The 13946-nt window shown below is 42.0% G+C and overlaps 1 protein-coding gene across 3 annotated transcripts in view; it reads left to right on the top strand.

Moving 5' to 3' along the window:
• PTPN14 (protein tyrosine phosphatase non-receptor type 14) overlaps positions 1-9781 on the top strand; it is a 204300-nt gene extending 194519 nt beyond the window's left edge. For all 3 annotated transcript variants that reach the window (XM_055108171.2, XM_063597171.1, XM_055108167.2), the window contains one exon: positions 419-9781. In XM_055108171.2, the coding sequence (XP_054964146.1) occupies positions 419-547 (129 nt within the window). In that variant the 3' untranslated portion in view covers positions 548-9781. The remainder of the gene's footprint in view (positions 1-418) is intronic.
• Positions 9782-13946: the final 4165 nt, after the last annotated feature.

Raw genomic sequence — 13946 nt, forward strand, 5'->3', positions numbered from 1 at the left:
AACCAGCAGACTAGTCTGTATTCAAAATAATACACCAGGACAGGTGTGGTGGCCCACGCCTGTAACCCCAGCACTTTGGGAGACTCAGGTAGGAGGATTGCTTGAGCCCAGGAGTTGAAGGCTGCAGTGAACTATGACTGTGCCACTGTACTCCAGCCTGGGTGACACAGCAAGACCCTCTCAGAAAATTTGAAATGAAATAAAAATAAAATATCCCACCAGTGACACATGATGACCAGGTTCTCCAGTTGCTGGTATAAACTGTTTGATGCATAAAACCCAGCCAGGGCAGAGTCCCTTGCTTTCTCTTGTACCTGGACATGGGCAGTGGGTGAGTGCTTCCTGAGTGAGGGAATGAGGAATGCTCAAAGGGAAGCCTCCTGTCTCAGGACCTTGTGCTTTCTCTCTTTTCTTGCAGAAGGTGGAAGTGCCCATGATGCTGAGGCTCCTCAGGGAGCAGAGGATGTTCATGATCCAGACTATCGCTCAGTACAAGTTTGTCTACCAAGTCCTCATCCAGTTCCTCCAAAACTCCAGACTCATTTAATCACCCCAATCCAGCTCCTGGAGGAGGGACCCAGCTCCATCGTGCTGGAGGAGAGTCACCTCCAGACAACATCTGCTCCCCCCACAGGGGTGCAGGTGGCTGGCAGCAAACAGGCTCTCTGAAGACAGTAGCCAAGATTATTCACACATACCATGTATTATTTTATATGAGATAATTTATTTTTTCCCCTTTGGAATAACTTTTGTGAATTATTGTAATGCAGTTTCCCTAGTAATATAGTACTTTTCATTTGAACCACATCTTGACTGATCTGTATTGTAATATATGTCAGCAGGTAAGGTTGCCTGCTGGATCATTTTGAGGACAGAGGCATGAGGGAGCACATCTCTTGTGAAGTTGCAGCCAGATTTGTAACCAACCCTGAAATTCATCAGCTTAATTCATTTATCAGCTTGATTCATTCATCATTCATTGCTTATATCCAAAGCAAAGACGGTAAGAAAATGAATTCATCCTGAAATATAAAGAAAAGGGTCTGAAGGAACAAACACGATTCTCTTATATTTTGGGGCTCATGAGCCTTGATAGACAGTTTCCTCTCGTCTTCATTTCCACCCCTCATCCTCAGTAGTCTCCTCTCCCCCACACCCCACCCCAACTTCCCCCCCAAGCTTGAGTTAAAGACAGAATAGCTAAAGACAGTGCTGCCTTTACAGTGCAGTAATTGCCATCTTTGAGGCCGAAAGACAAGCTCTGTGTTGTGCTTTTCTTGACCACCCCTTATTCTGGGCTCTGGAGCTTGTGTTTCCCTGCTGGCGACTGTACCTTGGGTATTTGTTGCTACCTCTCCCGTTTGCTCAGTAGGACCCTGTCTGGTGGCATTGAGGCTCTGGACCAGACCATTTGTGCAGTTAAGGCTCTACCCTGATTGAGAGAGGATAGCAGACCTAGAAAGAGAAAGGAGTTGGGCAGGGCCTTTGAGGATTGTGTTTTTCAGGCAGGGCCTTGATGATCGTTGTTTTTTATTTAAATAAGATGTGTGTGCTGGACAGAGACCTAAAAGTTGAGGTCACTAAGTCATTGGAAAGGCCATCAAGGAAACAGATGGGGAAGCTGATTTATGGGAGCTGTATGGCATTTAGCTACATAACAGGGGTCCTGGCCAGGAAACACATCAGATGTGACCCCCACTGTGCTGGTATCATCTTCAGGCTTTGGTCTGCAAGATCAGAATTAATCCCACTCGGGACCCCATAGTCCAAACTTGGGGCCACTTGATGAACGATGGTAGAATTGTCATTGGCAAAGCCCTGTGCTTCTTTCCTTTTCTTCATAAAATCCACTCTCTGGTCAGTTATCTTCACTTTGAAGCCCAGTTCTTAGTTTCTTCCTGTGGCTTCATTGGTCAGTGTCCTTCTGAATTTCCAAGGTTGGTACACAATAAATCATGTTTTGTACTTTTTTCCTCTTACTGCATTTTGGGGGATTTATCATTCTATGTCTACCTTTTCTTGAGTACAGCTTTGATATGCACCTGTTGTTACGTGGTGATGGGAAGTCACAGGGCGTGCTCTTTCTAGTTAATTTGATGCCACATCTTCCTTGTCTTTTCAGCTTGGGAAAAAGGCGGCAGTGGAGGAAGGCATGGAATGCCCACAGTGGTCAGTTCAAAGAACAAACGTGCAATTAAAAAACTGTAGTCAGCCAGGCACGGTGGTTCACACCTGTAATCCCAGCACTTTGAAAGGCCAAGGCGGGCAGATTGCTTGAGCTAAGGAGTTCGAGACCAGCCTGAGCAACATGATGAAACCCCATCTCTACAAAAAGTACAAAAATTAGCCAGGCGTGGTGGTATGCCCTGGTAGTCCCAGCTGCTCAGGAGGCTGAGGCGGGAGGATCACCTGATTCTAAGAATTCGAGACTGCAGTGAGCCGTGATCTTGCCACTGCAGTCCAGGCTGGGCTACGGAGAGACCCTGCCTCAAAAAAAAAAAAAAGGAAAAAAAGGTTGTCAAGAAAAACTAGATGTAGGAGAAAGGAAAATTTAATTGCAGTTTTTTTTCTTAGAATTGACTGCTGTGAGAGTTCCATATGCCTTTCTTCATTGCTGCTTTTGTCCCCCCTGAGCTAAAAAGATGGAGTGACATCAAATCAACCAGAAAAAGTATGCCTTTGTGACATCCCATCACCACATGCCAACAGGTGTATATTCCCCATTAAGTTCTTCGGAATAGGAATCCTCTGTTTCAACCTGGCCGGGTGTTGTGGTGGCTGTACTCTAGTTAGACTCAGAATATCTGGGGATGGAGGGCTTCCCCTCTGTCTTCTACTTCAAGGTCTGAAGACTCAGTGAAGGAGTATAATCTGCTGATCTTTGTAGATTCTGGAGTTTTGTTGTATGTCCTGGAAAGAAAACCATTAGTATTACATGTATTTTCAGTGAACAGAGCTTATAACCCTTATTATAAGAAGCTCATCAATAAGCAAAAAGATACTTGTTTCCTTTCCTTGGAGGTTTTTCCATCCTTGGGATATTCTGCTGTTAGGGATGTTTTAGCAAGTGGTCTCAGTTACTGGTTTATTGCATGATGAACAACATCAGTATTTATCTTTTATCTCTAAGCCCCAAGGTGGGCACTGTTAGAATATGTCTCATGTGGACAGCATATAGATCTGGTGTGTCTTTGAGGTCGTCAGAGCTCATGGGCTTCCTTGAAATTCATCCACTGTCCCTGCCGTATGCTACGGGAATATGCATTAGTGTACAAAATGCAGGGAGGAAGTAGGTTTAATATTCAACTTTCTAGCCAAAGTTTATATTGAAACCCAAAAGAAAACATTTAAGAGTTGTTCCACATATTTCACTTTTAAAAACAAATGCCTTTGGTTCTTTAGCACATTTTGCATTCCTTTTCACATCTCCAGTAAATGCCAACATATCTCCTGTTAAATTAGCAGCAGCCATTTAAAGTCCTTTCGGTGGCATCTGCATAATAATTGCCCAGAGATGCTTTATATCTGGGAAGCAAGCCAAGGAATAAACCTTGAAGCAAAGTGTATTAAATTAGTTATCTAGTTAGAGCTTTTGGAATGATTTCCTGATGATGTATCAAGTCTGAAGCTGGAGCTGTCAGTGTCTATTGCTGCAGTTTGGATTTGAAGGGAGAAAATTTAAAATGGAGGAAAAAAAAGTTACCATCTCACAGCAAAGCCATCAAACATTTTCCAGCCGCTGTTTTCGAGGTTTTCCAATTGAACTGTTTGGTTTCTTTCATCCACACTCATTTGGATACATTGACCCGAGGTATTCATCCTTGTTTACTGTGGTCCCTGAATCATGGGGGCTGAATTTGATGTCTTCATCCTTGAGATGAGCCTCCTGGCTTAGCTGAGGAATGTCCTGCTGAGGTTTCTTTGGTTTCCTTGGGTTCTAAGGATATACTGGATATACCATCTTTTAGCAAGAGTATCTGGTAGCATTTACAGATAGCATAGACATTGGTATGCACTTCTTTCCCCAGATAGGAAGTAAAGGAGGATTTAGTTGCATGAAAAAAGGATGTTAAACATTGATTACATAGGAGTAGAGATGAATGAGCTGCTCTATTCAGTCGGAGCTAAACAATAAGATCAGGGAAGGTAAAAACACCTATATGGAATATTTTGAATCGTAAGCTTTTGAGGAGCTTCAATTGAGAGAATTTTACTTTTAATTTTGTAGATTGAAAAGAGGAACCACTTTTTAAAATTATAGCTAAACTACCATTGTTTTCCTAAGAGTCACTTGGCCATCTCTGGCCCCCTCTTTCATCAGCCTGAAGAGAGAGTCTTTGTAGACTGCTGAGGGTGGGCCTTGTAGGACTTGACCACGGCTTACACCTACTTAACCTTTATCCTGCTTTCTTTCAGCTTGTGCTTTTCAGTTATAAACTCCAGTGGGTACAGCAGGCTGGCCTTTTCATCCAGCTGATTATTTTTCCAGCTTAATATAGATTGACCCATATGAAATTTCCAATAATGGGCCATATTTTCTGCGAATAGACAGTATTCGCATGGATCACCTATATCTTCCCCCTGATACACTGTGGGTCCCAACACCAGATGTCATTTCTCCAGAGCAGTGCTAATGAACACAAAAGGTATACCCTGGGTGGCCCAGCTCTTTTCATGAACCTGCTGCCCTGCTCATAGTGATCCTTGCATCACTTGGTGAATGGGCCGTCTCCTGGGACATGGAAGTTGCAGAGGTAGATAGTGCACTGCAGCTTCTCTTAAGCCGGATTGGCCATCAGGCCTATCACTTTGGAGTTTTTAGCTGCTGTCCTTTCCCGATGAGCAGTCTGTATTAGCTGACCTCAGCCTACTTGTTACGTGACATATGGGTCCCAAAAGTGTCCTTTGTCAAAAAGCAGAATGTGCCTTCTAGTCTCCCTTTCCCCATCTAATGGTGTATTCGATGGTGAAGATGAGTACAGTTGACCACCCCTATCTGTGGGTTCCACATCCCTATATTCAACCAAGTACAGATTGAAAAATATTTGGGGAAGAGGGGAAACCCACAAAGTTCCAAAAAGCAAAAGTTGAATTTGCCACATGCTGAATACTACATTGAATTCACACAAATGAAGTGATGTGTAGGCATTGAGTTGGGTATTGTAAATAATCTAGAGATGATTTAAAGTATACAAGAGATGTGCACAGGTTATATGCAAATACTATGCTATTTTATATAAAAGACTTGAACATCCATGGATTCTGGTATTCTCAGAGGGTCCTTGATTGCCCCCTTTGGTAAAGGACAACTATTTCGTTACTGATTTTTGTTTGGGGAAGATCTGTCAATCCCTTGAGGTGGGGGGGGTGTTGGGGGGATGGAGGGTACAGGGCATTCTAGGATGTGTGCCAGGGAGCACAGATTCAAGGGATGGGATTGGGTCAGACCTGTGTTCTTACTCAGTGTCAGAAATAACTCTATGGAGCTCCTAGAGTAAGAAATTTCTGGAAGCACCACATAATTACTGTTGGGCTCTTAGGGTAGCCCTTTTAGGGAATTGAGCATTCCCATGTTTTACCAATAGTTATTCTGCTGCTGTGTTTTATTATATTGCCAATGGTTTTGAGACACTCATCATGCTCTTATTTAGTGATTTCTTTTCATGAGCAGAGCAACAGCTCATCCAGCATGGTTTCCAAATGGAGAAATTTGGGTCTTCTGTAGAAACCACACAAATTCTCCAATGGCCTACAGCTTTATGGTTGGCAAACTAGTTGTCCCTATAGGGTGGAAATAAAGCTGTAAGATGTTAAACTGCATTTGATACTTCTCTTGAACGCTGAGCAAGGAAGCAAAATAGTTCTTGTCTTTACTTAAGCTTCTAAGACATTTTGGGGCAAAGGACCTTACAGATGGCGTCTGTTGAAAGTAACAGCAACATGCCAGGGAGAAACGTGGGGGAAATCTCATCAAATTCTGCCACCTCAAATGTGTTGTCCAGAAGTCAGTGTTATTCAGGGGGCCCTGTGAAACTTGACCACCAGCTTGCGCCATCAACACTCAGCCTTTATCCAGCCTGCTCTCAGCTTTTGTGTTTCTGTTAGAAACTCAGATAGGTAAGTATTTTTATTCAGTAGACTACCTTTCTTATCTTTCCAGCTTAATATAGCTGCATCTTCTTTCTCAAGGCCAAACTAAGATATTCCCTATTAAAATGTCCATGAGCCTAGCATTGAGTGTCTGGCATCCATCAATTTCATAGACTGGAAAATGATTGTTGTTTGGTACAGTAAAGAGGAGGATGTGCATCAGTTCCTACCGTTTGGAGCTTTGTTTTTAGCCTTCCCATTTTAAAAATAAATTCAAGGACATTGAGTTACAAGGCAGGAGGGCTGGAGCTACTGGGCAGCCTGAATATGACAAGCATTTGTGTAGAAAGTCATTGCTCCTTCTGCCACACTTTGGGCCATCAGGATCATTCTTTCCCAGAAGTGCCATAAACTTGCTCAAGAGTTTCTATAAATGGGAAGAGGGAGAGGAAGGATTTTTGCATCAGTCCTGAAGTTGCTATCCAAAAGTTCTCTGTTTCACAAATAATTTTCTGAATTCTGGAATGCCTCTCCTACTCCCTGCCTCCCTTTCTGTAATGTCAGAGTGATGGAAACCACCAAGTGGCATGCTAGGGAAAGCCTGCAGCAGTGTTGGAGTCTATTTCACCCTAGCTCATAGTTTTAAACTGTCTTCACTGTTGAGGTAGAGCTTGATGAATGTCATGGATTATGATGTGTGGTTTATCATATTTGCCTGGATTTGCTGATCAAAAGCACCATCTTCCCTCGCCTGCTGCTGGCAGCCTTTCCTTGCCTTGCTTGTTAGCAAAGCATTCTGCTTACCCATGTGGCTCCCAGAGTTAGCAGCCCCGGCTCTTGGATTTCTTGATTCTTCTCCCCTGTGATCTCAGAGGTGCTGCAGAGCACATTCCCCTTTAGAGCAAGTCATGTTTCTATTCAGGCCACAAAACTGGGATGTACATGCAGTGACTTTGGTGTTCCTTGTCTTGTTCAGGGGAACGGGTGGGACTGTTGTGTGCTGTCACCCTCTTCATTCCATGAGCACCTTGTTCACTTAGGGTCTGCTGCCTTTTTTTTTTTCTTTTTCTTTTTTTTTTTTTTTTTTTTTTAGTTTTTGAGATCGTGTCTCCCTCCTGTTGTGCAGGCTGGAGTGCAGCCTCCAAAGTAGCTAGGATTATAGGCGTGCACCACCACACCTGGCTAATTTTTATATTTTTAGTAGAGACGGGGTTTCGCCATGTTGGCCAGACTGGTCTCAAACCTCTGACCTCGTGATGACCCCCCTCGGCCTCCCAAAGTGCTGGGATTACAGGTGTGAGCCACCACACCCAGCCTCTGCTGCCTTTTCATATTTCCCCATCTGCTTTATGGATCAACTCTCAACAGTACACTTTTTCTTTTCTTTACCTACCCTATGAGTGCAACCCAGATGAAAGAGTTAAACCTCGTCAGAGAATCATTGCCTTAAACCTCTCAGAAATATGTAATTAGGAAATCTTATTTTAATTTTTTAAAAATTGCTTGTATAGTTTCAAAGAATGAGATCTGGCAAATGGCCAGATGCGGTGGCTCACACCTGTAATCAAACCAGCACTTTGGGAGGCTGAGGCAGGCAGATCACCTGAGGTCAGGCGTTCAAGACCAGCCTGGCCAACACGGTGAAATCCTGTCTCTACTAAAAATACAAAAAAAAAAAAAAAAAAAATAGCCAGGCATGGTGGCACATGCCTGTAATCCCAGCTACTCAGGAGGCTGAGGCAGGATAATTGCTTGAACCCGGGAGGTGGAGGTTGCAGTGAGCCGAGATCATGCCACTGCACTCCAGCCTGGGCAACAGAGTGAAACTTTGTCTCAAAAAAAAAAAAAAAAAAAAAAAAAGATCTGGCGGATGAAAATAACCAGAATGAAAATAGCTAGAAAACTCAGCAAGCAGGAAGCTCCCTTTCTCACCCTTTTGCTCCCTTGCCGATAGAATCAGTCACTATTAGAAAAAATGAAAGACACTCTGTTTAAAACAATGATGACAGCAGCACTTAATATGTATTTCGAGGTGAACTTATATAGATTGAGAGGCTGCATTTGGCAGACTGATGTGTAGGAAGACCCATTTGTTTCTAGCTTCTCCCTGCAGGGAAAATGCTTTCGTCATTATAGCCTCTACACAGACTGGCCATTCTAGTGAAACAGGTGGTAAACCTTTGGGCTGCCCAGAAACATTTTATCTGTTTTCACTTACCTAGGAAGGGGTAAGATTAGCGGGTCATCCAAAATCTGTATGTAAGCTATCTTCATTTTCTTCCCCAACCTTCTCCTCCTGGGAAACACAAATGCTATCTCATCTGACAAAAGGTTTTAGAGGATAAAGCTGAAAAGATTGGATTGGGATCTTTTTGTGGCTTGGGGCGGAGCCTTTTGCTAAAATCTCAAGAATGCTGCTTTGAGTTTAGCTAGGGTGGCTCTCAGAGCTGGGGTGCCTGGCATTCTCAGCATTTCTCAGGGGCCTCCCACCTCTGACAACTGCAGTGTTAGCTAATACATACCTTGAGCATAGAACTGAATGCTGTAATTCAGAGCCATTTTTTTTTTTCAACTTAAACATTGTACAATTTTACTGCAATTTCCTTTGAACTTTCTTGCCACTGTTTGGAATCTTAAAAATTCATTAGCCTTCTCCTTTCTGACATAAAGTTACTCTTCATCAGAGATGAGTTCCTATGTATGTCCTTTGTTCCTTCAATAGCTAATTAATGTGCTTGAGGATACTTCAGTAGAAAAAAAGGTTTAAATATGCAAATTACTAATAAACGTGTAACCTTATGTAACTTGTGTTACACCAAGTAACAAGCTAATCTAGTTTGTTTCACTGGACTAGGCTTGTGCTCCCTACTTCAGTATTTTGATGCTTTCCTTGATCTTTGTTTCACAAAATGTTGTGAATTTTGGTATCATTCAAAACAAATGACATTTATTAGGTTTCATTTTGAAACGATGTACAGACAAGTCCCCAATTTAGAAACCGGTTTGTTCTTAAGGTTCTTGCGTCAGCCCATAGAAGCCCACTGACCTCCACCACAGCCCAAATGGAGGGCTGTGATAGCCAGATCTGGTTGGCTTTTGTGGGCTGACCCAGACATTTAATCACCATCTCTTATGTTGTTGCCGTAAGAAATGCATTCCAGGTTGGGACTTGGGATCCTGAGAGCACATTCGCCCCCTGTGGTGGCCGCTTGCCACCTTGCAAGATGGAAGCCCAGTCTCCTTACTACCAAACTGTAGTTGTAAGCAGAGGGAGGGGTGAGATGTTTATAGGACATTCCCTAAGCTGGGGAGTGATTTTTATCAATATTCATGTCAACTGTACTTTGGTATAGACTCCCTATCACTTTAATAATATGAAAAGCCTAAAATAAAACTATGCATGCTATTCTATGTGCTATTTTATATCAGTAAATAAGCTTATGCTTGCCAGTTGTATACACAGTTATGAGGTGTATAGAACTGACTTTGACAGTATTTTTTGCACTGTTTCCTATCTGTTTTTATAAAGTCTTATTTAGATATTGGACCTTGTTGATGTTCTCACTGCCCTTGTGCTTGCTATAAAATGTTTCATATGTGCCTTTACAAATGTGAGATCTTTATTCTAACCTTTTTTTGTAAAAGATATCTATTGATTTCCATATGCAATAAACCTTTTTTTCAGAGAAAAGTTACATCTTCTCTTTTCTGTACTGTATATGTTTGCATTAGTTGAAAGTGCCTGGGAAAACCTGCATGCTTTGTTTTCTAAAGCCCATTTATTGCTGCCCACTTTTTAGTCCTGCATAACCTTATCATACTGAAGATTTAGTTTGAAATTCCCAAGGTTGTCACTGTTAGAAGAAACCTGAAAGGGGTGATCACTAGGCAAGTGGAGTGAAGAATACATAGAAATGGGTCTTTCTCACAAATGCAGCAATAAGCCTCGTTAAGCTCCAAGCCCCTCCTCACTCCTCCTTCACTGTCATTTACTCAGGTACCAAACTGTTGATGTGGAAAAGGCAGGCACCAACCAGGCTGCTGTAGAAAATTTAAATTCTTGCTTTTGCCTTTCAGCTTTATAACAGCTCAACTTGTCTCCAGGTTTAAAGGTGGCTATCCTGTCCCAGACTTTGAGCCAGTAACCACCATAGCACATTCACGGTGAACCCCTCATATGTGGGTAGATGCTTTATGTATCCTTGGTAAGTAACAGAAAAGTATAACAACTTCTCCCAGTAATGCATTGACAACCCCATGACTATACAAGCAGTTGTTGAACTACCAGAGATCCCAACTAGTTTCACATCAAAAAAATGAGAATACTGTAAGCCACTCTGGGGTGAGAGGATATGGCAAGCAAATCTCATTAAACATACACTTAATTCTCTGTGGCGACTGTGGCAACAAAGCAATTATAATTATTGAAAGAAAGGCTACATAATGTTAAAAAAGATGATAGTAGACAAAATAGGCCAATGAAAATGGAGATAAATCGGGTAGAATGGCAGGAGAACAGATACACTAATTCATTTTCTCTTTTGTGAGCTGAGCAAATAGAACCAGTTTCTTTTCTTTGGTTGATAAACAGAAAAAGTAGAGGTTTGTTATATAATTGAGAGATAAAACAGTAACCTGGTAGACGTATTTGTCTTCAAATATACTGTTAGCAGAGCTGGGGAAGAAAATTTTTAAAAAGAAACAGAATAATTCCCCACAAAACTAAAGATAAGTATAAGAAACAGCAACGCACACACACAAATATGCAATAAGATGAAAATACCAGAACCAAATATGGCTATTTTATGTGATTTTACCTCTTGTTTTATTTAATGAAAATAAATGGGAAAAACTCACCAGATTTACTAGTTAAGAAACATAATGGGTGCAAAAAAAAAAACTCAGCTAAAGAAAAGAAACATCTAACAAAAAGAATAAACGAGACTTGTATAAACACAGCAAAACTCCTTCTGAGGCAAAACTTAGACAAATTGATAAACTTACCACATTCTTGAATAGGAAGACTCCTGAAGAGGCCAGTTCTCTGTATATCACTGACTCTAGTGCCAGTCCAATAAAAAAATCACAACACCACCAGAAAAATTCAAGGGAACCCAGAAGGATTAGCCCTAGTATATACTAAAAGTTTTGCAGTGCAACAATAGAGTATTTTACTGGCACAAGAATAGATCAATAGAATGAAATACTGCAGAAATAAACCAAAGTCTTAGAGAAATGATAATGGTACCCTTCCAAATCAGCATGGGAAAATAATAAATAATTCAACAAGTAATTCAATAAATGAAAATTAAAATTTATTAAGGAATACCATGGGATATTTTATTATTTTTATTTATTTAAGACTGGGTCTCGCTCTGTCGCCCAGCCTGGAGTGCAGTGGCACGATCTTGGCTTACTGAACCCTGTGCCTCCTGGGTGCAGGTGATCCCACCTCGGCCTCCCGAGTAGCTGGGACTACAGGCATGCACCACCATGCCCGGCTAATTTTTGTATTTATTATAGAGATGGGGTTTTGCCATGTTGCACAGGCTCATCCTGAACTCCTGGGCTCAAGTGATCAGCCCACCTTGGATTCCCAAAGTGCTGGGATTACACACATGAGCCACCGTGCTTGGCCTGTATATCTTATTAAACAATTCTGCCAGGCGTGGTGGCTCACGCCTATAATCCCAGCACTTCGGGAGGCCGAGGCGGGTGGATCACGAGGTCAGGAGTTTGGGACCAGCCTGACCAACGTGGTGAAACCCTGTCTCTACTAAAAATGCAAAAATTAGCCAGGTGTGGTGGCGCGTGCCTGTAATCCCAGCTACTTAGGAGGCTGAGACAGGAGAATCGCTTGAACCCAGGAGGCGGAGGTTGTAGTGAGCCGAGATTGCGCTATTGTACTCCAGCCTGGGTGACAGAGCGAGATCAGTCTCAAAAAAAAAAAAAAAAAAAAAAAAATTCTAGCTAGATCAAAGATTTAAATAAAAATTAATATTACTTTTTACAATAAACCAGTAATAGTTTTATTCACTTAAAGATGAAAACAATCTGCTTTTGTACAGCAAGTGTCATGAAAAACAAAGTTAATGGACAACTAGAGTAAAAATATTTTTAATATATGACAAGGAGCTAATACCCCAGTATATACAGAGCTCAGAAGTTATTATGAAAGACATTAACAAATAGCAAAACAAACAATGGCCATGTGGTATCACAGAAAATTCTGGAATTTCATATCAAGGGTGATAGGAGGCTCTTTTGTTTTAGTGAGACAATTTTTTTTTTTTTTTTTGAGACACAGTCTCGCTCTGTCACCCAGGCTGGAGTGAAGTGGTGCGATCTCGGCTCACTGCAAGCTCCGCCTCCCAGGTTCAAGCCATTCTCCTGCCTCAGCCTCCCGAGTAGCTGGGACTACAGGTGCCTGCCACCAAGCCTGGCTAATTTTTTGTATTTTTAGTAGAGATGGGGTTTCACCATGTTAGCCAGGATGGTCTCAATCTCCTGACATTGTGATCTACCCGCCTCGGCCTCCCAAAGTGCTGGCATTACAGGCGTGAGCCACCGCGCCCGGCTGTAGTGAGACAATTCTTAGTGGTACCCTAGATAGCTTCAGGATGGGGGCGGGTCTTCAGAAAGACTAAAACTTGATTAGGAGCTTAGAACTTTCAGCCCCATCCCCAACCTCTGGAAAGAAAGAGATCCTAGAGATTGAGTCAATTTCAATGGTGAATTAATCAATTGTGCTTATGTAATGGAATTGCCATAAAACCCCCTGACCAATAGCATTCAGAGAGCTTCTGAGTTGGTGAATACATCCACATGCCAGGATTGTGGCATACCACAACTCCATGGGAACAGAAGCTTCTCTCAGGATCCTTCCAGACTTTACCCTATGTTCACCCTCTTCATTGGCCTATTCGTCTTTTTTATAATAAACCAGTAATAGAAAGTAAAGTGTGTTCTAGAGTTTTGTGAGCTATTCTAGCAAATTAATGAACATAAAATAAGGGAGGAGGTGTTGTGGGAACCCCTTGACTTTGTAGCCAAGTCAGACAGAAGTATGGTTAACCTGGGAACCTGAATAACTTGTGACTGGCATCTGAAGTGAGGGCAGTCTTGTGGGACTGAGCCCTTAAACCAGTGTAGTCTGACACTAACTCTGGGTAATTAGTGTCAGAGTTGAATTGAATTGTAGGACACACAGTTGGTGTCTGAAGAGTTAGAGAATGGTTGTGAGGCATAAAAACAAAAACACCACACATTTGGTTTCAGAACTGTTGTGAGTCAAAACAGCTCATATTGGTGTCAGAAGTGGGATTAGAAAGACCCTGATTATTTAGTGTCAGAAAATTTAGGATTCACTAGAATGGTCCTAGCTACTGGAAAAGTGGTTTGGGAAGAGAAAGGATGAAAGGGTGGGAGATACAGAACCTTTGATTCCTGGGTGGTCATGTGGTCACCCATGATATGGACCAGCATGACAGCTGTGCTGTTATCAGTGACTAAATTTAGTTACAAATGGAATTTGGAGGTGGATCTAACTGCTGAGGAATTGGTTCTTTGGATGCGTAAGGAAATGTAAATGAATAGGAAAAGTGCAGAACATATAACTCCTTGGTTTTTGTTATATCTGTAATAGCTAAAGTGAAATTAAAAGAGTGCTGGATGGACTTTGATGCTAAACCAAACTCAGATTTTGGTCAGTCTGAACTTTGGCCACTAGCCTTGAAGCTGCCCTCAAAGGGTAGAATTATGTGGAGACAACAAAGGGTACCTCTAAGACCTCTGGTCACTAAGAAGGTGGTGCGTGTAGGGGGAAGGTACAACCAATAAACTATTGAAACCAGGGG

Source organism: Pan paniscus, chromosome 1 (genome assembly GCF_029289425.2).
Source record: "Pan paniscus chromosome 1, NHGRI_mPanPan1-v2.0_pri, whole genome shotgun sequence".
Taxonomy (NCBI): domain Eukaryota; kingdom Metazoa; phylum Chordata; class Mammalia; order Primates; family Hominidae; genus Pan; species Pan paniscus.